At 41.1% G+C, this 24,762-nt stretch overlaps 1 protein-coding gene across 10 annotated transcripts; it reads right to left on the reverse strand.

Moving 5' to 3' along the window:
* Positions 1 to 7,188: 7,188 nt before the first annotated feature.
* LOC110507294 (E3 ubiquitin-protein ligase rififylin) lies at positions 7,189 to 21,710 on the reverse strand. Of its 10 annotated transcripts, XM_036964857.1 has the most exons (8): positions 21,464 to 21,687; positions 19,712 to 20,848; positions 18,284 to 18,469; positions 17,190 to 17,609; positions 16,824 to 16,952; positions 12,204 to 12,414; positions 10,418 to 10,441; positions 7,191 to 8,275 (listed from the first exon to the last, which is right to left on the reverse strand). In XM_036964857.1, exons 3-8 carry the CDS (start codon positions 18,458 to 18,460, stop codon positions 8,064 to 8,066), a joined length of 1,173 nt encoding a protein of 390 aa, XP_036820752.1. In that variant the 5' UTR covers positions 18,461 to 18,469; positions 19,712 to 20,848; positions 21,464 to 21,687; the 3' UTR covers positions 7,191 to 8,063. The 10 variants fall into 10 exon arrangements, with proteins under 10 accessions (XP_036820758.1, XP_036820752.1, XP_036820753.1 ...); XM_036964863.1 differs by lacking the exon at positions 19,712 to 20,848 and having other exon boundaries at positions 7,189 to 8,275; positions 17,475 to 17,609; XM_036964858.1 differs by lacking the exons at positions 19,712 to 20,848; positions 21,464 to 21,687 and adding an exon at positions 21,694 to 21,710.
* Positions 21,711 to 24,762: the final 3,052 nt, after the last annotated feature.

Below are 24,762 nucleotides of genomic sequence, written 5' to 3' on the forward strand. Positions count from 1 at the left end.
GAATGGGAAAAAATGTCAGTCTCTCGATGTGCAAAACTGATAGAGACATACCCCAAGCGACTTACAGCTGTAATCGCAGCAAAAGGTGGCGCTACAAAGTATTAACTTAAGGGGGCTGAATAATTTTGCACGCCCAATTTTTCAGTTTTTGATTTGTTAAAAAAGTTTGAAATATCCAATGTCGTTCCACTTCATGATTGTGTCCCACTTGTTGATTCTTCACAAAAAAGTACAGTTTTATATCTTTATGTTTGAAGCCTGAAATGTGGCAAAAGGTCGCAAAGTTCAAGGGGGCCGAATACTTTAGAATACTGTACTGCACTGTATATTATATTTATATTATATATTTTTTCATATATAAATTTGACAGGCCCCGATGGCATCGCGCGTATCCCCAGTTTGGGAATTCCTGGCATAGTCAACTTACCCCACCAGACATTACACCAGGGGTCTTTTCACAGTCCAGAACAAACCAATGTGGTCCAGAACAAATTCAAGAAAATGTAAAGTATTATACAGAGCAATGATTGCATGGAACGTCCACCCATCTCATATAGCGCAAGTCAACGCAAACCTGGTTTCAAAAAACAAATAAAGCAACACCTCACAGCACAACCTCTCTCCACCAAGTGACTGACTTTTGGTGCGTATGTACTGACAAGTATGTGTAACTGATAGATGTGCACATGTTGTTTTTAAATATACGTGAATTGTAAAGTATTTTGTCTGTAATGTATTTTTCGTTGTGTCAGACCACAGTAAGACTAGCTGTTACCATAGGCATCGACTAATGGGGATCCTAATAAAATCATATTAAAAAAATCAAACAGCACCTCCCCTCCCCAAAAAAAACACCTTTGCCTTTCCTTTTATGCAACTCTCACTCATCTTACTAGTACTGACTATACTGAGGAAAGGTTTTACTTACTATGATTGTGATATGTGGTTGTCTCACCTAGCTACCTTAAGATGAATGCACTAACTGTTAGTCACTGGAAAAGAGTGTCTGCCAAATGACTAAAATGTTTATGTAAATCATTGTTACCATAAGGTGGCACTAGTGTCTATTGGCTTAAATGCCCTCCATGTACCAGGATGTGGTTTGCCCACTGTAACCTTGCATTCATTGTAGATTGAAAGTAGAATATATGGCTGTCTACAAAATTATTAGTCTTTACACCAAATTGATAGTCTTACATTGTGTTGAAAATGCAGATACTGTTTGAATGAGTGAAAATGAAACCAGTTGCTATCTGTCAAATCAGACAAAATACAAGTATATCAAATGATGTATGGTTACTCTGGCATGTGCTTGAGGGGTATAATAATGTGCATGACGCACTTCAGATTTGTAATAATCTATTGCATATTCAAATACAAAAACACTACATCTCTACAATTAGTTTGAAGGCATTCCCAGAAAAAGGATCATTCAAACTGTAAAACACCAGGACCAAATAATTTATTGAAGGCATACCATGAGTCCATTTTAAATACTTGATGGACTGCTTAGTTTAATTACTGATTGACAAACGTTTCACTATGGAGCAGAAAGCAACCATCTGTAACAAAATACAGCTGCTCCATCCTCTCAAAGAGCACTACATTATAGTCGAGGTCATTATAGGAATCTGAGAAGTTCCCTTTAAGTGAGGTGAACTCATGGGATTCCATCTTACCGTACATGTACACACACCCCAACCCGAGTCATCAGACTGGAAAAACCAGTTATCACCATTCATAGTCTACTGTGACACTCTCTGGGTAAATAATAGGCCTAAGACAAAGAAAATGTGGAAATATTTTTATTAGAAGAAATTCAGAAGAATGTACCTACATTTATTTGGTAGTTTTTATATTAAAGAGTCTTTCAGAGATGTATCAAAGCAGTTAAGAAAATAGAATGTTTGGCTCGAAATGCTGTTAAGAGATCTGGTGGAAAATAAAGACAAGTCACATCTGTAAATTCAAGGCCCGTAAATTCAATGGTATTTATGAACTCTTTCGCAGATGCTAAAAATCTAATCGCAACCTAAAAATCAAAGTCAAGTAAATATAAATTCAAAAAGGCCTCATTTATCAGTAAGAAAAATATGGTACCAGTCAAAATTTTGGACACACCTACTCATTCATAGGCTTTTCTTTATTTTCTACTATTTTCTACATTGTACAATAATAGTGAAGACATCAAAACTATGAAATAGTTTTTGTAGTAACCAAAAAAGGGTTAAACAAATCAAAATATATTTGAGATTCTTCAAAGTACCCACCATTTGCCTTGATGACAGCTTTGCACACTCTTGAAATTTTCTCAACCAGCTTCATGAGGTAGTCCATCTGGAACGCATTTCAATTCATTAACAGGTGTACCTTGTTAAAAGTTCTTCTTAATGCATTTGAGCCAATCAGTTGTGTTGTGACATGGTGGGGGTGGTATACAGAAGATAGCCCTATTTGGTAAATGACCAAGTCCATATTATGGCAACAGCAGCTCAAATAAGCAAAGAGAAATGAGTCCATCATTACTTTAAGACATGAAGGTCAGTAAATCCGGATCATTTCAAGAACTGAATGTTTTTGCGACTGCACTTGAAGAAACTATCAAGCGCTATGATGAAACTGGCTCCATTCATTAGAGTTCATTAGTTACCAGCCTCAGAAATTGCAGCCCAAATAAATGCTTCAGAGTTCAAGCAACAGACATCTAATCAACTGTTCAGCGGAGACTGCGTGAATCAGGCCTTCATGGTCGAATTGCTGCAAAGAAACCACCACTAAAGGAGTAAGAAGACCTGCTTGGGCCAAGAAACATGAGCAATGAACATTAGACCGGTGGAAGTCTGTCCTTTGACCTGATGAGTCAAAATTTGACATTTTTGATTCCAACCGCCGTGTCTTTGTGAGACGCAGAGTAGGTGAACGGATGATCTACACATGTCGTTTCCACCATGAAGCATGGAGGAGGTGTGATGGTGACAATGTCAGTGATTTATTTAGAATTCAAAGCGCACTTAACCAGTATGGCTACCACAGCATTCTGCAGCAAAACGCCATCCCATCTGGTTTGCACTTAGTGGGACTATCATTTGTTTTTCAACAAGACAATGACCCAACACACCTCCAGGCTGTGTAAGGGCTATTTGACCAAGGAGGAGAGTGATGGAGTGCTGCTTCAGATGACCTGGCCTCCACAATCACCCAACCTCAACCCAATTGAGATGGTTTGGGATGACGAGGACAACTGCAGAGTAAAGGAAAAGCAGCCAACAAGTGCTCAGCATGTGGGAACTCCTTCTAGACGGTTGGAATAGCATTCCATGTTAAGCTAGTTGAGAGAATGCCAAGAGTGTGCAAAGCTGTCATCAAGGCAAAGGATGGCTACTCAGAAGAATCTTTGTTTAACACTTTTTTGGTTACTACATGATGCCATATGTGTTAGTTCATAGATTATTTTTTACTATTTTCTACATTGTCTTCACTACAAAGAAAAATCCTTGAATAAGTAGGTGTGTCCAAACTTTTGACTGGTACTGTAGGTCAAGTACACTTCTTTTCATCAAACAATGCCGGTGTCCCAAATTGCACCCCATCCCCTATATATAGTGCACTATTTTGGGGAGAGGGTGAAATTTGGGACAAAAAGGAGCCATCTTAATTCCAGACTCCTTCCTTATGCTATAGAGAGCTTAATTAATTTAATGTAGCTTAGTGCTCTATCATCTTGACAATACACATTTTCCATCTAACCGATCAAGCACACGATTTCACAACGTTGCATTCTTTTCAAAAGTACATTGTGTGCTCACTGTCATTAATAAAGGTGCTGGTTTTTGAAAGCCACTTATTAAGAGTCTCTTTCATTATGGTCAGTAGGGATAGGGAGGGACTGGAGGTCTAGCACTGGAGTATGCATACCACTCAACTACCTGTCATTAAATCAGAGTTATACCTATAGCTGATCATGGACAATGCATTGTTCAAGACACTTTCACCATTGTTGAACCTTTAGACTCATGCCAAACGGTAGCCAAGTTCCTCAACTCAAAGTTGAGCACAGACTAGAGTTTAATTGAACCTCCCAACTCACTATGCAGTCGATTCTTCAATTTTTTAAATTCTTAAACCCTTACCGTGTACCTATCTTTGTTGTTTCAGGCCTTTGGTTTGCAAAAATTACACGTTAATCAAAATACAACCAACTGTTTTTTCATTGCTGTTGTTCTAAGATGGCAACTCAGCGTGAATGCGCATGTGTCAATTAAATCTCAAAAAGGAAACAGTCAGTGGTTGTATTTGACTAAGTTTTATTAAAAAGTATGGATTTCAGCAAAGAAAGGCATGCAAACAGAGGACAAACATGGTACGGGATTAAGAATTTGAAAAAAAATTAAGTATCAACTGCACAGCGACTCGAAGGAGTTGGAGGTTCGTAAATATATATATATTTTTTCAAAATAACGCTAGTCTGCACTCAACTCCATTAATTAAATAATCTTGGAGTTAAGGTACTTAACCAAACAGCCAAACAGATGAGATGTCTTTAAGAGTTAACCTTCATCTTGGGCAATGCCAAATATCTGCTTGTACTTTTGACAACTCATCTTTCATGTACGTGTGTCATGAAAACGCATATTATGCACAACTAGATCTAGCTAAACACCAGCCTATCCTGACATGGTTGGATTTATCTAAATTCTAAATACTATAGCATGGGTAAGGGCCTTTGGTCAATGTTGAAAGATATCAATACAGTCAACGAGCGGTTGAGTATTGGAAGGATAAAGCACTTGGATATAGTTGGAGTAGTGAAGGACCACTGATCCACATATTCTCTCCCACTGTCAGCATAAGTAGCCAGGTCCCCGGATTTGTTTGTGCTGTATAGCCAACTCCTATGGTCGTTGTCATGTAAACCCCTTAGGTCAGAAGCTTCTTAAGTAATTCTGCCTCATTAGTTTGTTGCGCTGGTCAGGACGTCTCTGGTCCTTGTCACCTTCACGGTCCGCTCTCCTCGATGGTGCATGGCACCCGTAGTGTGTACGTACAAAGTATGGTGGGTAGTGCCGTTTGCATGGGGGAAAAAGGCCTCTCCTTCAGGGTACTCTGTTTGACATGACAATAACCATAGGAGTTGGCAATTCAGCATAAACAGATCTGGGACCAGGCTAACGTGTAAGCACTAAAACCATATGTCCACCTGATTCCACAGCAGAGGGATTGAGTGAACGTCTGTCAACTTTGCTTATGTCAACTGGCTTAATTGAGAAACAATGTATGAAGTGTCTATGGGTTACAGAACAAGCACGCATTTCATTTCTGGCACACAGCAACACACTTGAGTTGGAGGCCCCAGGCACAAGCGGCACGCTGGGAGAATGTGAGCCAGCCAGCCCCAATCTGCAGGTATTTCCCTGGCCACTGTAACTTATCAAGCTCTGAACCCTTAACAGACTTAAGGCTTTTAAACTCGACCACCACAGGGGATGTTGCTGCTTTTCCAAATGCAGAGTAACGACAGACACATGGAGAAATCCTATAGATGTGTTCTCAGCTCAACCACTAATGTAACTGCTTTCCCTTTTACTGGGGTTCAACTCTAACAGTTACATGAATCCAATCCATTATTAAGAGCACTTGGGGCTTATGCAATGCATTCGGAAAGTATTCAGACCCCGTCCCCTTTTCCATATTTTGTTACGTTACAGCCTTATTCTAAAATGGATTAAATTAAATGTTTCTCGTCAATCTATATACAATACCCAATAATGACAAAGCCAATTTATTAAAAACAGAAATACCTTATTTACATAAGTATTCAGACCCTTTGCTATGAGATTCGAAATTGATCTCAGGTGCATTTTGTTTCCATTGATGATCCTATTCCTAAAACTTGATTGGAGTCCACCTTTGGCAAATTCAAGTTATTGGACATGATTTGGAAAGGCACACACCTGTCTATATAAGGTCCAACAGTTGACAGTGCATGTCAAAGCAAAAAACAAGCAATGAGATCGAAGGAATTGTCAGTAGAGCTCTGAGACAGGATTGTGTCGAGTCACCGATCTTCAGAAGGGTACAACATGTTTTTTTCTCAGCATTGAAGGTCCCCAAGAACACAGTGGCCTCCATCATTCTTAAATGGAAGAAGATTGGAACCACCAAGACTCTTCCTAGAGCTGGCCGCTCTGCCAAACTGAGCAATCGGTGGAGAAGGGCCTTGGTCAGGGAGGTGCCCAAGAACCTGATGGTCACTCTGACTGAGCTCCTTTGTGGAGATGGGAGAACCTTCCAAAAGGACAAACATCTCTGGAGCACTCCACCAATCAGGCCTTTATGGTAGAGTGGCCAGACAGAAGCCACTCCTCAGTAAAAGGCACATGACAGCCTGCTTGGAGTTTGCCAAAAGGCACCAAAGGACTCTCAGACCATGACAAAACAAGATTCTCTGGACTAATGAAACCAAGATTGAACTCTTTGGCATGAATGCCAAGCGTCACGTCTGGAGGAAACCTGGTACCATCTCTACGGTGAAGCATGGTGGCAGCATCATGATGTGGGGATGTTTTTCAGCAGCATGGACTGGGAGACCAGTCAGGATCGAGGGAAAGATGAACGGTGCAAAATAGAGAGAGATCCTTGATGAAAACCTGCTCCAGAGTGCTCAGGACCACAGACTGGGGAGAAGGGTCACCTTTCAACATGACAACAACCTTAAGCACACAGCCAAGACAACACAGGAGTGGCTTTGGGACAAGTCTCTGAATGTCCTTGAGTACCCCCAGCCAGAGCCCAGACATGAACCCGATCGAACATCTCTGGAGACCTGAAAATAGCTGTGCTGCAACGCTCCCCATCCAACTTGACAGAGCTTGAGAGGATCTGCTTGTAGACTCATACACATGAAGACTCGAGGCTGTATTCGCTGCCAAAAGGTGCTTCAACAAAGTACTGAGGAAAGGGTCTGAATACTTGTGATATTTCAGTTTTATATTTTTAATAAATTAGCAAACATTTTTTTTTTTTTTTAAAGAAACCGTTTTTGCTTGGTCATTATGGGGTATTGCGTGTAGATTGATGAGGGGGAAAAAAATAACTGAATACATTTTAGAATAAGGCTGTAACGTAGCAAAATTTGGGAAAAGTCTAGGGTTCTGAATACTTTCCGAAGGAACTGTGTGTGTGTGTGTGTGTGTGTGTGTGTGTGTGTGTGTGTGTATGTATGTATATACATACACACACACACACACACACACTTCCTTCATACATACATACATTACATACATACATATACATATATACATACATATACAGTAAGGGGTCATATATGACCCCTTACTGTATTTACTAGTAGTAGGTCTCCAAAGGAAAAATACATATATGTTATTAGGCACTCTTATTCTAATAATATGACATAATATCCTCATCAGCTTTAAGATATGAGCTGTAGGAGTCCAGTCAATAAAAGGAGGAAGTGCCCATGTCCAGTCATTGGGTTTGTGTGGTTTCTTGAAGGTATAACCTCCCCTGGTCATCCCTCCAGCAGGGGGAACCAGTACTCTGGGTCTCTAGGACCATCAGTGGAGAACTGGAGGGAGAGGAGGTTAGTCCCCTCAAACTCAACTTTGGACCTCAAAGCCAGTTCCAATGCTTTCATTCCATTGTTCCCCTCTAATCACAGACTGATTTACACCTTGGACACCAGGTAGATGCAAATATGTATCAGGTAGAACAGAAAACCAACAGCCTCCGGAACTCATATGGTAAGAGTTGAATACCCCTGGTCTAGCCTATTTTTTTTTATATAATTTTTATTTTAATTTAACTAGGCAAGTCAGTTAAGAACAAATTCTTATTTTCAATGAGTGGGTTAACTGCCTGTTCAGGGGCAGAACGACAGATTTGTACCTTGTCAGCTCAGGGGTTTGCAACCTTCCGGTTACTAGTCCAACGCTCTAACCACTAGGCTACCCTGCCGCCCTATGGGTGGTAAGGCCACATGTATCAAGTCGGGGGGGGAAGAGGGGGGGGGGGGGGGGGGGGGGATTCCCAAGGCTTAGTAGGTCTCAGGCTCTAAAGATGTGAACGGCGCGCACCACATACTGCCTGCAGATGGGGCACTCGTTCATCCTCTTGCCACACTTGGTGCAGGTGACCATGTGGCCGCACTCCAGCAGGACACAGTCAATAGGAGAGTCCATGCAGATCTTACACAGGTTCTCTTCCTGGCCAGGGGTACCACTGGGGTCTGGGAGAAAGAAACAAGGGAAAAAACACCCTTACACAGAAACACATTTCATTAAATACTAGCTTGTACTCAGTTGACCAAAGACAGCTTGTTAAAACTTCTTAGGGCTGCAATCTCGTTAACGGGATGATATGACAACAGCCAGTGAAAGTGCAGGGCGCCAAATTCAAAACAACAGAAATCTCAAATTTAATTCCTCAAACATACATGTATCTTTTACCGTTTTAAAAGGGTAATCTTGTTGTTAATTCCGCCACAGTGTCCGATTTCAAATAGGCTTTTACAGCAAAAGCACCACAAACGATTATGTTAGGTCACCACCAAGCCACAGAAAAACACAGCCATTTTTCCAGCCAAAGAGAGGAGTCACAAAAAGCACAAAGAAAAAATTAATCACTAACCTTTGATGATCTTCATCAGATGACACTCATATGACTTCATGTTACACAATACATGTACGTTTTGTTTGATAAAGTTCATATTTATATAAAGAAATCTGAGTTTACATTGGTGCGTTACGTTCACTAGTTCCAAAAACATTCAGTGATTTTGCATAGCCACATCGATTCAACAGAAATACTCATCATAAATGTAGATGATAATACAAGTTATACACATGGAATTATAGATATACAGTGGGGCAAAAAAGTATTTAGTCAGCCACCAACTTTGCAAGTTCTCCCACTTAAAAAGATGAGGCCTGTAATTTTCATCATAGGTACACTTCAACTATGACAGACAAAATTAGAAAAAAAATTCCAGAAAATCACATTGTAGGATTTTTAATGAATTTATTTGCAAATTATGGTGGAAAATAAGTATTTGGTCAATAAAAAAAAGTTTCTTAATACTTTGTTATATACTCTTTGTTGGCAATGACAGAGGTCAAACGTTTTCTGCAAGTCTTCACAAGGTTTTCACACACTGTTGCTGGTATTTTGGCCCATTCCTCCATGCTGATCTCCTCTAGAACAGTGATGTTTTGGGGCTGTTGCTGGGCAACACGGACAGAGGAGGACAGAGGAGCCTCTTCAAGAAGAAGTTACAGGTCTGTGAGAGCCAGAAATCTTGCTTGTTTGTAGGTGACCAAATACTTATTTCCCACCATAATTTGCAAATAAATTCATAAAAATCCTACAATGTGATTTTCTGGATTTTTTTTTCTCATTTTGTCTCTCATAGTTGAAGTGTACCTATGATGAAAATTACAGGCCTCTCATCTTTTTAAGTGGCAGAACTTGCACAATTGGTGGCTGACAATACTTTTTTGCCCCACTGTACCTCTTCTTAATGCAACCGATGTGTCAGATTTCAAAAAAACTTTACGGAAAAAGCAAACCATGCAATAATCTGAGATGGCGCTCAGAAAAATAATAAAATTAGCAGCCATGTTGTAGTCAACAGAACCCAGAAATCACATTATAAATATTCCCTTACCTTTGATGATCTTCATCAGAATGCACTCCGAGGAATCGCAGTTCCACAATAAATGCTTGATTTGTTCGATAATGTCCGTTATTTATGTTCAAGTAGCTACTTTTGTTAGCGCGTTAGGTACACATATCCAAACGCTCATGCAGGTCTAGCATTACTTCGGACAAAAACTTCAAAAAGTTATATTACAGGTCGAAGAAACATTTCAAACTAAGTATAGAATCAATCATTAGGATGTTTTTAATCATAAATCTTCAATAAAGTTCCAACCGGAGAATTCCTTTGTGTCTAGAGGAGCAATCGATAGCAGGTCGATATCATGTGGAAAGCGCGTGACCAGGAAATGGCTCTCTGCCAGTAACCTGACTCATTCAGCTCTTATTCAGTCCCACAACACAGCCTCATTCAAGTTTCTAAAGACGGTTGACATCTAGTGGAAGCCCTAGGAAGTGCAACTTCATATCTCACTGTGAATTCAATCGGGCCTGGGTTAAAAATCGACCAACCTCAGATTTCTCACTTCCTGTTTGGATTTCGTCTCAGGTTTTTGCCTGCCATATGAGTTCTGTTATACTCACAGACATCATTCAAACAGCTTTAGAAACAGTGTTTTCTATTCAATACTATTAATAATAATATGCATATTTTAGCAACAGACTGAGGCCCCTGCAGCCATAAGAAGTTAACACTCAACCAACTTATTAATCGGAGAGTTATAATAGAGGAAGAGGGGCTCACCTGTGCCGTCATTTGTACTTGAAACTGGAGGATACAGGGAAGAATAAAATGAAAAAAAGCATGTTAAACACTTCCTTGAATGATGCAATTCATTTTCAAAAATGGAATAATAAAACCAAAAACTTTCAATTAACAAATTCCCTGTTTTACAAGATATAAACTTCAGTAATAGTAAAACATTTCATTTGAGAGGTATTTCATGTTGCATGTGTCAAGCCTCAAATCAGACAAACAAATGCACATGCCATATCATTAGCTGCCTTTCCATCATTTGTGAATTTTCACAACAATTTGTGAAACTACAAACATATTGGGGTGGAAGTTGCCATGGAGCCTGCAGTGTTGCTGCCTCAGTTGAAGTGGGAATCGGAGGTTCTAATAATTATATACAGCGGATTTGGAAAGTATTCAGACCACTTCACTTTTTCCACACTTTGTCATGTTACAGCCTTATTCTAAAATTATTATAATTGTCAATTTACAAACAATACCCCATAATGACAAAGCAAAAACAGGATTTTAGAAAAGTTTGCAAATTTACATGGGAATATCACATCACGTATTCAGACACTTTACTCAGTATTTTGTTGAAGCACCTTTGGCAGCGATTACAGCCTTGAGTCTTCTTGGTTATAACGCTACAAGCTTGGCACACCTGTATTTGGGGAGTTTCTCCCATTCTTCTCTGCAGATCCTCTCAAGCTCTGTCAAGTTGGATGGGGAGCGTAGCTGCACAGCTATTTTGAGGTCTCTCCAGAGATGTTAGATCGGGTTCAAGTCCAGACTCTGGCTGGGCCACTCACGACATTCAGAGACTTGTCCCGAAGCCACTCCTGTGTTGTCTTGGCTGTTCTTAGGTGTTCTTAGGGTCATTGCCCTGCTGAAAGGTGAACCTTCACCCCAACTCTGGAGCAGGTCTTCATCAAGGATCTCTGTACTTTGATCCGTTTATCTTTCCCTCGATCCTGACTAATCTCCCAGTCCATGCTGCTGAAAAACATCCCCACATCATGATGCTGCCGCCACCACCACACTTCACTGTAGGGATGGTGCCAGATTTCCTCCAGACGTGACGCTTGGCATTCAGGCCAAAGTGTGCAATCTTGGTTTCATTAGACCAGAGAATCTTGTTTCTCATGGTCTGAGAGTCCTTTAGGTACCTTTTGGCAAACTCCAAGCGGGCTGTCATGTGCCTTTTACTGAGGAGTGGCATCCGTCTGGCCACTCTACCATAAAGCCTGATTGGTGGAGTGCTTCAGAGATGGATGTCCTTCTGGAAGGTTCTCCCATCTCCACAGAATAACTCTGGAGCTCTGTCAGAGTGACTATTGTTATTTATTCTAAAATACATTTTAGAATAAGGCTGTAACAAAATATGGAAAAAGTCAAGGGGTTTGCACTGTATATTAGCCCTACAGTAACCTAGCTAAGTGAGTAAGCGAAAACAGTGAGCTTCTGTAATAGAAGTTCAAACAGGATGTCTCATATTACAGTCCTCTAAATTTGAGTAATTTAGCATACACTCTTATCCAGAACAACTTACTATCCGGGGTGTATTTATTAGTGCACATCGTAGTAAACTGCTTTGCAACAATCTTTTTTTCAACAAAAACAAGGTTCTTATTGGACAAATTCAGAATGTCCCGCACAGCTTCGTCCTATGTCCCTCCCAGTTACGTCCTGTTAGATTCCGTTTCATTCCTAGTAAATACACCCCAGTTCAACTATGATGCCGGTAAGGAAAACAACCATATATCACAATCATTGCAGGTAAAACTTCCTTTACCCAGATTCTGGAGGTCCTTCTGGTCATGGTAGAGGCGGGTGACCCTCTCCATTAGCTCCCACTTCTCGCAGCAGCCCTTGTAGTTGACAAAGTTACGGGCTAGGATCTCCTTGAGCTGCCGGACGCTGAGGGCCTCGATGTCGTCTGCAGTGGCCAGGTCTGACAGCGACGCCCTGCGGCCTGGTGCCAGCACCTCATCTGTGTCTGAGGACTGAGCAACAGCATAACAAAATCAGAGTTGCATTCAATAGTGAACAATGTTGTGGAACGTTCAGATACATTGTGTTAAGGGCCTGTAAAACGGACATGCATTGATCTATAACCAACTCGTGCATTTAAGAGTCAGGTATCAATTCAGCCCGATTCCTGACATTTTTTAACAGCCATGTTCAGTACGTTGCACGCTTGATTGGCATAAAATAAAAATCTAGTGAAAAAGGTTACAGGTTCATTAGAATGGAATGACAAATGATAGGCTATTCCTGATTTTCTAAGGTCAGACAGAAATCGTGAACAATCACATCACATTAACAGCCATCATGTTTAAATGTCAGAATGATTGATTAAAGGGATCCATCCATACACTAACTGTGAACAGGGCCCATATTCATAAAGAATTTCAAAGTAGTGCTGATCTAGGATCAGTTTAGCCTTTTTGGAACCTTATTATTAACATGGGGGAACTGATCCTAGATCAGTACTACTGCTCTTAGACACTGAAGACGGGCCTAGAACCTACACCACAAGATGGATTTTGGTTCTTTGAGATCTATTTCTAGGTCGACAATTTGCGAACATCAACTATCTTGTTTAGCTACCCCAACCAAAACTGTATTAAGAGGAACAGTGTCAGTCACATGGGGCATTCACAGCCACAGTGCAGGAAATGGCAACACGCCACATTACATGCCAAAGCTGAAATCCATCAGTGGGGATAAGAATAGATTACTGCTTGGCTACAAGGGCCTACATTTCTGACAGACATGTGAATAATGGGGCACACCATGCAGACATGGAGAGCCAGCCATCAAACAACAAAACACTGCTCTACAATGGGACTCTGTCTGAGCACAATGGCACTGGAGGGTCTAAAACAGTCCTACAGTATGAGTAAACTAAATATATCTAAACTCACCATATCATGTCAAGATGAAAAAATAATTTGAAAGGCTGTCTCAAAAGTCTGAAATTACACTTGTCCTTCAGCAAACGCAGAGCATATCTTGACCCCAACCCTTACTCTATCACAGCCGTATCTTAACACTTTCAATCCTCCTATAGCCTAATGGCATGTGCCAAAGTTTAATACATTAAAACATGTGGTGTAATACATTTGTAATGCATGTTGGCAAAAATGTACAAAAATATGGTAACCTCTTAAAATTATTTTAAATTAAAATGATCAATTAAAAATATAAAATTGTTTTGAAACCATTATCCTTGGTCTATTTCCACCTCGTATTTTACAAAAACCTAACCAACCCTGGCCTTCTGACACCCATTCAAAACCCTTAACCCATCACCAACATAACAGGCGAGAATGATAGATTAACAATGAACAGACGGCAGACTGGCACAGAAGCCAAGAACAATAAACACATACAATACCAGTTAAAAGTTTGGACACACCTACTCATTCAAGAATAATGGTGAATACATCAAAACTATTAAATAACACATATGAAATCATGTAGTAACCAAAAAGTGTTAGACAAATCAAAATATATTTTATATATTTGAGACTCTTCAAAGCAGCCACCCTTTGCCTCGGTGACACCTTCGCACACTCTTGGCATTCTCTCAACCAGCAACACTTTCCCAACAGTCTTGAAGGAGTTCCCACATATGCTAAGCACTGTCGTTTCTCTTTGCTTATTTGAGCTGTTCTTGCCATAATATGGACTTAGTCATTTACAAAATAGGGCTATCTTCTGTATACTGGCCCTATCTTGTCACAACACAACTGGCTGGCCCAAATACATATGGATGATGCGAATTTTCGCAGCTTTTTGTTAAAAATTGCGCAACATTTCAAAGTCCTGCTACTCATGCCAGGAATATAGTATATGCGTATGTGTGGATAGAAAACACTCTGAAGTTTCTGAAACTGGTTAAATCGGGTCTGTGGCTATAACAGAACGTGTTTAGGTGTAAAAATCCCTGGTAAAACTGTTTACCAAAAACAAAAAATTCATCCGCCATTCAATCAATTGTTTAAGACGAGAGAAAATATATGCGAACCCCCTGTAAACGCCTACAGCTTCCACACGATGTCACCATTGCTATCAATATCAGAATAATTTATCCCTGGTTGCAACACAAATAGACCCCTCCCTTCTTCTGACGCACCACAGGATGTTGTGAAACTGAAAAAATGGCCGATGTTTTCCAGACTTGCTGCTATCGAATACAGATCGCCCCGTGATCAATTTGATACATCATTAACGTTTATTAATACCTAAAGTTGGTTTAGAAACATCGTTTGAAGTGATTTGTAAAAGTTTATAGGTGACTTTTGTAATTTTAAAAAGTGACGTTGCATCTTGTAAATTGACTTTTTGCAGCATCAGACTGGCCTTCAGCAAATGCCATTTTGGGTATACAATGACGGATTTAATCGGGAAAAAGACCCAATTGTGATGTTTATGGGACATATAGGAGTGCCAACAAAGAAGCTCGTCCAAGGTAATGAATGTTTTATATTTTATTTCTGCGTTTTGGGTAGCGCCGGCTACCGCAAAATCTGTTGTTTACGTGTCGTGCTGGTATTTTGGGGGGTGCATGCTATCAGATAATAGCTTCTCATGCTTTCGCCGAAAAGCATTTTACAAATCTGACTTGGTGGCTAGATTCACAACGAGTGTAGCTTTAATTCAGTACCTGGCATGTGTGTTTTAATGAAAGTTTGAGATTTAACGAGTACTAAGTAAAGTACTATAGGTGGCGCTCTGAAAATTCCGCTGAGCTATCCCTCTGCAGGGATCACCTCCATAAGAAGTTTTAAGGAAAGAAATTCCACAAATTAACAGGGCACACCGGTTAATTGGAATGTGTTCATGAAGATGGTTGAGAGAATTCCAATAGTGTGCAAAGCTGTTAAAGGTGGCTACTTTGAAGAATCTCAAATATATTTTGATTTGTTCAACAATTCTTTGGGTTACTACACGATTCCATGTGTTAATTCATAGTTTTGATGTCTTCACTATTATTCTACAATGTATAAAATAGTACAAATAAAGAAAATCCCTGGAATTAGTAGGTGTGTCCAAACTTTTGACTGGCACTATAGGACACTCCTCTTTCTAATATTTACAATGATCCAAACAGTTTCAATTCCAGTTTCCACCATTAACCAGAGAGGTTGTGCAGATTTGCTAACAAATAATACAACGGTCAACTTCCTAAATTGAGTTAATATTTAACATAGTAAGTCGTAGTAAATCCGTCATATCAACCTTTACCCTTTCTGAGAATGCTAGCCTTCAATAACTTCCTGCCAAAGCAGGTTCTAGCCATCACAGTTAAAAGCTTTGAGGAGGAAACCCATCTTGCGTCAATGGAGGTCAAATCTGGTAAATGTCACAGGCCTCTATTTCACAGAATGTTTGTTCTCATTCTGTATAGGGCACACATAGTAAAAACAAAAATATATCTAGCAACCTAAGCAGGTTCTGAGACCCATATGAGATCAGGGCCTGTATTCATGAAGTGTCTCAGAGTATGAGCCAAGAACTGAAATACTTTTCTAGACAAAGGGACCATGAAAACCCTTTTAGCAGCATTAGTGTAGCCTCACTTTGATTTTTGGTTGTGTGCACTACCTGGTACTGTAGAGTGGTTCCCCAAGTTTATCAAGAACAAGCTACAGACAGCTCAGAATAAAATGTCAAGGGTCATTCTGAATCTTAGACCTCGGGCTCATGTTGTACATCCTCAGCTCTGTGAACTACAGAGGCTATCAGTTGATAAAAGGGTCATTCAGTTGAAGTTGGCCCATAAAATTGTGTAGGGTACAGTCCCCCCAATATCTGAAAAACTATTTTTATGTGGTTAGGGACTAATTCCTACGCCACCAGAGGCAGTGCCACAGACTTTGTGCCATATAGAGTCAAGAACTTTACTGGTCAGAACACATTTTTATATACAGCAGTGGTAGAGTGAAACAAACTCGTCAGATTTTTTTTTTTTTAAACTGTTTCTGCCAGTCGTAGGTTCAAACACTCCTGCAAGATATGGTTAATGTTGAGATAGCCTTTATATTTTGTACACATTTAAATATTTGGCCACTGTATGATTGAATGAATCTATGGCAGTGCCCATGTCACTTGTTTTTTAACTGCAGCCCTTGCCTACCAATAGAGGACCACAATGGAAACAAGTATTTAGACTGTGTTTATAATCCTCTGAAATGTTGGTATATGTATCTGTTGCCTGGTGTAACATTTTGATGTATTTTAAAATAAAATCAAGCACTGATCTAAAAATCATATAAATTGTTTTGTCTTTTAGACTAATGAATCAGGGGGGAGCTGATCCTAGATCAGCACTCCTACTCTGATATGCTTTATGAATACAGGCCCAGGGCTAAGGAGAGGATTCCCATCACTGCTATAGTAGTACCTTTTCCATCAGTACTACTATAGCAGGGTCATGCTGTAGTACCTGCAGCTCCTGCTCTCCCTGCAGCTCTGTATCTCCCTCAGTGTCCAGTGGCTCCTCAGGACCCAAGGGCAACAACACAGACGGTGTCTACGAGCAAAAACCCACCACACACCAAAAACACTTAATTAGCAAGCTAGAGTTAGCCATGCTCTAACTGAAGGGGCCATACAGAAGGTTAGTAATCTATTCTCAAGCTATTGTTAATGCTACATAACACAAAAGGTGAGGCGATGGACAAAATTGTAAATTAATGGTTGACAGACAAACAAGGGTAAGGGGTTAGTCGTGTGTGGTATAGTAGGTTCTCTTGGGTTCGGGCCTCACCTGACTGCCCTCCTGAGTGGGTGGCGGCTGTGAAGGGACATTGTCTGTGGAGGTGGGGTCGGGGTTTGTGGAAGGTGTGGTGGTGGTGGTAGTAGTGGGGGCTGGAAGAGGAGTTGTCTCATGCTGGGTCACGGTGGGGGTCTGTGTTTGGGTCAGAGGGTTTATGATTGGGCCAGAGGATGATGGTGTCTGCTGTCCCAGGACCAGCTCCACCAGTTCCTCTTTCTCACGGCACATCTGTGTTGAGACCTCGTGCAGGTGGAGGTAGTCGCGCAGGTCCTTCACCTTGAGCTTCATCAGCTCGGTGCGCTCGAAAAGCGTGCCGTGAAACCGCTGGCAAGTGTGGCAAAGGCGTTGCCGGGGCTCAAGCTGGGCCGAACAACTGCCGCAGTAGTTCTTCTTGCAGTCCACGCAGACATGCTGCGGGGGATAGGAGACCGACACACAATCACTGTCAATCATGTGTCTGTTAGCATATTTTCCCTCCCTGGTTGTTATAATTCAGTAAATTAAGGGACCAAAAGAGTTCCTTTTAAAACTTGTCCCAGGCTTTGCTCCAACTCTAGCTGCAACCGGACACTGACAACGTAATGTCTAGATATTGAAGACCATGAAGCATAAATGCTCGTCTTGTTCAAATCTTGCCCTGAGGCTAGTTCCGGTACATTAAAGTAAATAACCATTGCATTGGTTTTTACCCTTTTCATGCCTCCACTAGATAATGGAGGTATTGTAGAGTGTAGAAAAAAAGCTAAGAGCAGCATGGATAGTCAAGAGTCAAGCCTTGAGGTCTGCAGTATTGCTGGTTCTCTTTTCTCAGCAAGCTAGCCGTTCCGGTAGACTTCCGGTCATCGCACTAACACTAGTTAGTATGGGCTCACGAAACTACCTCTAACTTCATTCATACTGGACAGAGACATAAAAATGATATCCATGAGTTCACCTGTCTCTGGATAAGTATTTTATCAATGTTGATCAATTTCTAATTGGCCAGGTCTGAATTAACCACTGATTAGAGAGGATGGATGAAAAACCTGCGGTTCTACAGATCTCAAAGGCCGGATTTGGGAAAGGGTGGGCTGAGAGTGTTTTACCTTTCTGGCAAGGGTGACGAAGTGGCTTCCGCAGGCTTTGCATGTGTGTTCCGGGAGTGGGGGCGATGGGTAGCTGCTGTAACCTGAGTTAGTATAGGCCTGGTGACGCATGCTGCTGTTGCTCTCCTCCACCGTGGCAGTGTCCAGACAGAACCAGTTACAGCAGGACGTCCACATGCTCCACACCTGGAAACACACCAACTCTTAGATGGTCTCACCACCTGAACACACACGTGTTAATATTGAGAGTGGGTTAGTGAAGACAGACCACGGAGTTAAGAGTTTGTGGGAGAAAAATAAAAGAGTAAGGATTGTGGATGTGTTGAATGGGCAAGATCATGAACAGAGTGAGTAGTGAGTGACTAAAGAGGCAGGGTATGTATGAGTGGGGCAAACTTTAGAGCTATTTGAAGGGCATGAGCAAGGGCTGGGGTAATGCAGTGGAGAAAGAGCTGTAAGAGAGGTTGAGTAGGTAGGCTAGGATATATCAAAAACAACTGAAGTGCTGATGTTACAGTACATTGGTGGTATTATGTTCGGACGTGCAATGTCGTATACAGCTCAATCAATGACACTGGGATTGCAATTGAAATGAGAGATGTGAAGTGAATGGCGTTGGCCTCAAACTTTTGTCAGTAAGGAGAGCAGGTAGCTGGCTTTTGGCTACCAGAAGTAAGGCTCCCATCATTAATTCAGAGCTTGTTTTCAGTCAGAGCTGCAGGAGCACAGGCTGGTGGGGCGGTATGTGAATTGGAGTGGGTCCAGGGGGTCTGGGATAATGGCATTGATGTGAGCCATGACCTGGCTTTCAAAGCATTTCACAGCTACAGATGTGAGTGCTACGAGGTGATAGTCATTTAGACAGGTTACCTTGGCATTCAGTAGGAGTGCTGATCTGGGATCAAGTCCCCCTGTCCAAGCAATATGTAAGTAATAAGGCCTGAGGCAGTGTGGTATATGACTACACGTGCCTGGATACAGCCATTAGCCGTGGTATACTGGTCATATACCACAAACCCCAGAGGTGCCTTATAAACTGGTTAGCAACGTAATTAGAACAGTAAAAATACATTTGTCATATACCAAAGCTTTTCAGCAAATATGCATTCAGGGCACAAACCATCCGGTTTATAATATTCATTATGATCAAAAAGGTCAAAAGGATCCTAGATCAGCAATCTTACTCTGAGACGCTTTATGAATACATACAGGCCTTACAGCATGTAAGGTGAGGTCTACTAACTAACTTTAGGCTACACCCTCAATCTCTCAAGAATTGACAATAGGATTGATCAGTTTTCAACTACTGCAGGGCCAATTCTCAGTCACTTGTTTTATTCTCTGGTTCCACTGTGGAACTGAATAGCTAGACTACACACAAACACACTGCCATAGAGACCAAAACAAGACAGAACTAACAGTGCCTACCAAACAGCAAGGCAGATCCACAACAGCTGCTGCTAAGGAAATGCCTGCCACCAGGCTGCATCAAGTGGAGAACAGCTGAGGGAAAAGTGACTTGGTGCCTCAGGCATCCAGGGGCCAACTGCAAAGGTTTCACGCCTGAATGCAGTGCAGAGTTAAGGAAGCCTAGTTGTACAATGAAGGAATCACTTGTAAAACTAACATTAGTCTGACCATGTCCATGTAATGTTACATTTTCTGATTGATAATAATACAAAGTGAAAGACAGCTGTCCCCCCTCCTTATTCTAAAGTAGTAGCCTACAGGCTAGTAGGCACATTCTGCCCTGATATAGGCTATCTTACCCTATCAATGTTAAGTTGGATGAAAAAAGAAGAAAAAAGAGACACTTCACACCCATTTGATGCCGACTGGCTTTAGTGGCTGTAGACTGGCTTTAGTGGCGTAGGTCAGGGTAGCCCAAGATTACCTCTGAAAATAACAGCTCCTTAAGAGCATGACTTGCTCTGGCAGCCAAAACAGCCAAGTACTCCATCTAAACGTGACTCGATTATCAATTGCGATACGGTTCTATTAACATAAAGCCCTTTACTTTCACATCACAAAATAATTTCACAAATGCAAAATAGACACTGTACACCACAGGAGGTTGGTGGCACCTTAACTGGGGAGAACGGGCTCGTTGTAATGGCTGGAGCAGAAATAGGGGAATGGTATCAAATACGTCAAACATGGTTTCCATGTGTTTGATGCCATTCAATTCCAGACATTATTATGAGCCGTCCTCCCCTCAGCAGCCTCCACTGTTGTACACTGTTTTAACTGGCAGTTAAAACAGAAAATATTTTTCGGTGACTAAAGTACAGTTTCTGGCATTCTAATAATTAACACAGTCTTCCGTAAACACACGATGTATAACATGGATAGATGGCCGTGTGGGAACAATAACAATATAAAAAGGCGTGTATCAACTTAACTTAAAAAAAAAAATGTTTCTCGCTGATATGAAAGAAGTCCTTATGCTTCCAAAACCGTTCCGCAAGCGATGCGTGTTAATGTTCAGCCCGAGCGTCGGAGCTCTTAACGAAACTCCATGTACTTAAGACGCACTCGTCCAATGACTCGTGTACTGTAAAGGAACTGAGAAACCAGAGTAGACTACTCAAAACCCCACACAGCAAGTGTGTCTCAATTGTCACCGTTTGCACTACAATAGGCTTTACGTATACCTAGTTAGTTAGGTTTAGTGGACATTAATTCAACTTCTGTAACTTACATTACATTGTGACAGCAATAGTTGCAGGGTCGCAAAGTCCAAAACAAAGACATAGGGTCCACAATCAAACTGATACAGCCACCCATATATACGGTATGTAGTTAGCCACCACACTCAGAACGAGGCACAGAACCAAAACAATTGTGGGGGATGTCCCCGTACAGATGGACACGCCATCATCCTCCCAAATAAATATTTAGTAAGACCGGAAAGAAAGCTGTAACGTTAAGACTCGAAATCAATGTAGCTAGCTTTTTTTCATAATACGTGTTCCCATTAATCTGCTGTTGTCAGTCACTTGTTTGCCTACTAACAGACCACAAAAAGTAAATTCACTACGTTGAGTTACCAATACATTTGAGCTGTTCAGATACTAGTGAACGCAGACCATCTGCCCATACTAGCTGGCTAGTAAACTAACGTTAGAAGCTAGCTAGCTCCTGCTAACTTTATCGAGTTGAAATGATCGACATAGCTACCTCGACACGAAGCCCGGGGTCGTGAAACGCGTGCTAGCAGCAGCTGGCAAGTAGCTCGCGAGCTAAGGATGGCTTTTGTGGAGCTAATGTTCTCCGACACTCACAAAATGACAAGGAATAAATCGAAGTTAGCTAGTTGGAGTGAAACAGGAAGAAAGTGCTTCTAGCCAGTGACACTCCCCCGGCCAGTTTCTATCGCCCCAGAGAGTTGCTGATGCGTGTGCACGTACATTTCGACTCGCTAGTTGAATGCAGACACGTACGAAAGTTTTCATAAGTTTTGCAAGCATTTTATTTCCAGGGAAGTAGTGTCCTCTGGTGGACACTAATAAAACGACGCGATTAATGAAGAGTCCTCAACAATTTAAAGTTATTACATGCCATCAATTACATTGCAAATAAATATCACACTTTGTAAACCCATTGGTTTATCCAGAATGTGTCTGCCACTATTTGGTTGTAGCAGTAAAACATAGTACTGCAAAGGATGATTATCACGGGTATATCCCCATCATACAGTGCCTTCAGAAAGTATTCATACCCCTCGATTTATTCCACATTTTTTTGTTACAGCCTGAATTCAAAAACCATCTACACCCAATACCCCATAATGACAAATTTAAATTGTTAAGATACATTTTTGCATTTACAAAAATATCAAATTTACATAAATATTCACACATTTGGCAGCGATTACAGATGTGAGCAATGTTCTCTCTAAAGGTAGCCCCGAGACTGCCGCGCATAAATATCTCTCATCCAACAGAGAGAAGCACAAGATTAAACTTTACTCGATTTTCTAGAGCAGTGGCCACCAACCGGTCGATCTGCAAACCATTCCTAGTTGATCGCCAAACATTTATGTAAAAAACCCAACGAAAAAGCCATGTGCTTCTATATATATATTTGTTTTTCTTCTCCGCCTGTTGACGCTAGGTGCACGCGATTCAGCTGCCCTGAACTGTTGCCATTTTGAACCATTTCATATCTGAAGGTACAAACGTTGCCTTCCCGGCGGTCCCAGAGAGCAAATCAAGTTCACTATAGTGCAACCGCTGGCCAAACTACAGCAAAGTTTTTACTGTGAGATTTCCAAACGTTTAAAAACATGACTAGAGGGAGACTGTCATGGACTACAGCAATGAGATTCTGTATTTCTAAGTGAGTTTATGTTTAAGTTCTTACTCAGCACTGTCAACACTTTTTATTCAACACTTTTATAAGCCATAAAATGTACATTCTTACTATTTCCACTCAGCGCTACAACAAGCACTGCAGCAGTAATGAATGAGTAGTAAAGTGTATCTATAGGCTTGCATTGTCATTATTATTAGTGGTTTGGTTCTTTTTTAATATCAAGGAATATTTCACTTTCTCTGTTCATAGGAGTAACAACATGAATTTGTGCATGAGGCATGTATAATTTGGTGCGACTCGAGTTATGCCATCAGCTGGAAGTCGGTGTCCCTTTTTGGTCAGTGTCAGTGGAGGAAAAGGAGAGTGGAGGGATGTTGAGTGGCAGACCCTTAGTCTGCTGCTCTCTCCCTCCACTGAGACTGACCAAGCACCACCAGCCCAGTAACATAAAACATATTTAAATGTATACTCACTCAGCTGTGCTTCACAATACAACAACAAATATGTTACCGGTGTGATCATAGAGCCTACCTCAAATTTTGAAATATAATTTAAAAACATTCAACAATTCAAGCAAAGCCGATATGTGGGAATAATGTGTTGGGCCTGTAGCTTACTTCACAAACCTAATTGCTACAGTACTGTTTTTAATTGGTTAATGTTGAATACGTTTTAAGTCAAGTCAAAACAAAATCTGAGCGGTAGATCTTGGCATGCATTTGACTCAGTGATCTTACAACTGTTCTAGAGTTTTCCCTGTTAACACTATCAACGTTTCCCTATACAGTGGTAATTGCGATTCAATCAATGAAATATTAGCCACTTTCAGTGCAACATACCGAAACATAACAAAGTATGCAAGAGATTTTGTTGTAGGCAGAACGCATCTGTGTTTTGAGCTTCCTATACAAAAGCACAAAACATTTTTTGATTTCTTTGAAAAGTGAGTCAGGTAAAGAGCTTTTTTTTTTTTTTTTTAAATAGTCTTGAATAGCATAATTTGTCTGATTCTCTGTAATAATTTTATGGGAATAATAATGCATTTTATTTTGTAAAGTTATTTCTTGCACCACACAACACAACATTTTCAATCACTTACTTGTCTAAAGGACAAGTCGATAAACAGGTTAATGTCAAGCCCTGCATGTTTTTTTCAAAAGTGTCATGGAACGTAGGCCTACATTGAAAACCACACATTGGCTGCTACTGTAGGCAGAATGATAGAACAGCTATATCCATGTTAAAATGTTATGCAATGCATTTTCTCCATTGTTTTTAATGGTAGGCCACTCTGGTAGGCCTGCATTATGATCAAATTGCCACAGTAGTGTTATATCTAGCTTAGCTGTAGAAGAACGCACATCTACACGGTTTCACATTGTACATCACTCTGACATTTAATGACATGTGCCACTCATTCTGACAACCCATTCGTACGGAAAGCAGCACACTGTCGTAAACCATAACAACGTACAGTACGACGTACAGCACGTCATACCATACATAACATTTCCCCCCTTTTCCAAAACCAGGGACTGATACCATATATAAAAAATTCCATAGGGAAATAACCTAGAGTGATACCTGTGAGAAAAACATTAACCCTTAAACGGAAGAGGTAAACAATGACTCTCCAAACTAGACAGGCTAAGACACCTAACGGAGCCTAAGAATGGAAAGAGGTTAAGTAGTCCTCCAGATGAGCAGGGCGAGTTAGTGCCCGCATAGACCGTTCTTCAGCCACCACCGCTTTTGGCTCTGGCCCTTGGGGAGCCCACAGAGGCTGGCGCTTGGATGGTAGTAGTGGGTGTATGTACAAAAATGTATGCACTCACTACTGTAAGTCGCTCTGGATAAGAGCACCTGCTAAATTACAAACATGTAAATGTAAAATGTAGTGGAGGAGATCCATCCAGGGCTGTCCTTGGCCTGCATGTCTGTTTTGTACTGGCCTGTGAAAGAGGAGTGGGAATTTGTATTCCTTGAGGGCCAGGGACTTTCCTGAGGCGGCTGACGTGCCAGCGCAATTCATTGCTTAGCATGAAGGTGGCGGACCCCAGTTGTCGACTGACCTGCAAGGGGTCCGACCAGAATGAGACCATTTTGTTGCACCGCTGAGGCCGTTGGGCCCAAACCCAGTCTGACACTTGGATGATCGGATT

The sequence above is a fragment of the Oncorhynchus mykiss genome, chromosome 27 (assembly GCF_013265735.2).
Source record: "Oncorhynchus mykiss isolate Arlee chromosome 27, USDA_OmykA_1.1, whole genome shotgun sequence".
NCBI classification, from domain to species: Eukaryota; Metazoa; Chordata; class Actinopteri; order Salmoniformes; family Salmonidae; genus Oncorhynchus; species Oncorhynchus mykiss.

Coding starts and splice junctions, on each gene's coding strand:
- LOC110507294 (XM_036964858.1), bottom strand. CDS start 18,460: ATGTGGACGTCCTGCTGTAACTGGTTCTGTCTGGACACTGCCACGGTG. Junction 17,610..18,283: donor TCGTCACCCTTGCCAGAAAG/GTAAAACACTCT, acceptor TATCCCCCGCAG/CATGTCTGCGTGGACTGCAA. Junction 8,276..10,417: donor AAGTACAAATGACGGCACAG/GTGAGCCCCTCT, acceptor TTTCTGTGTAAG/GGTGTTTTTTCCCTTGTTTC.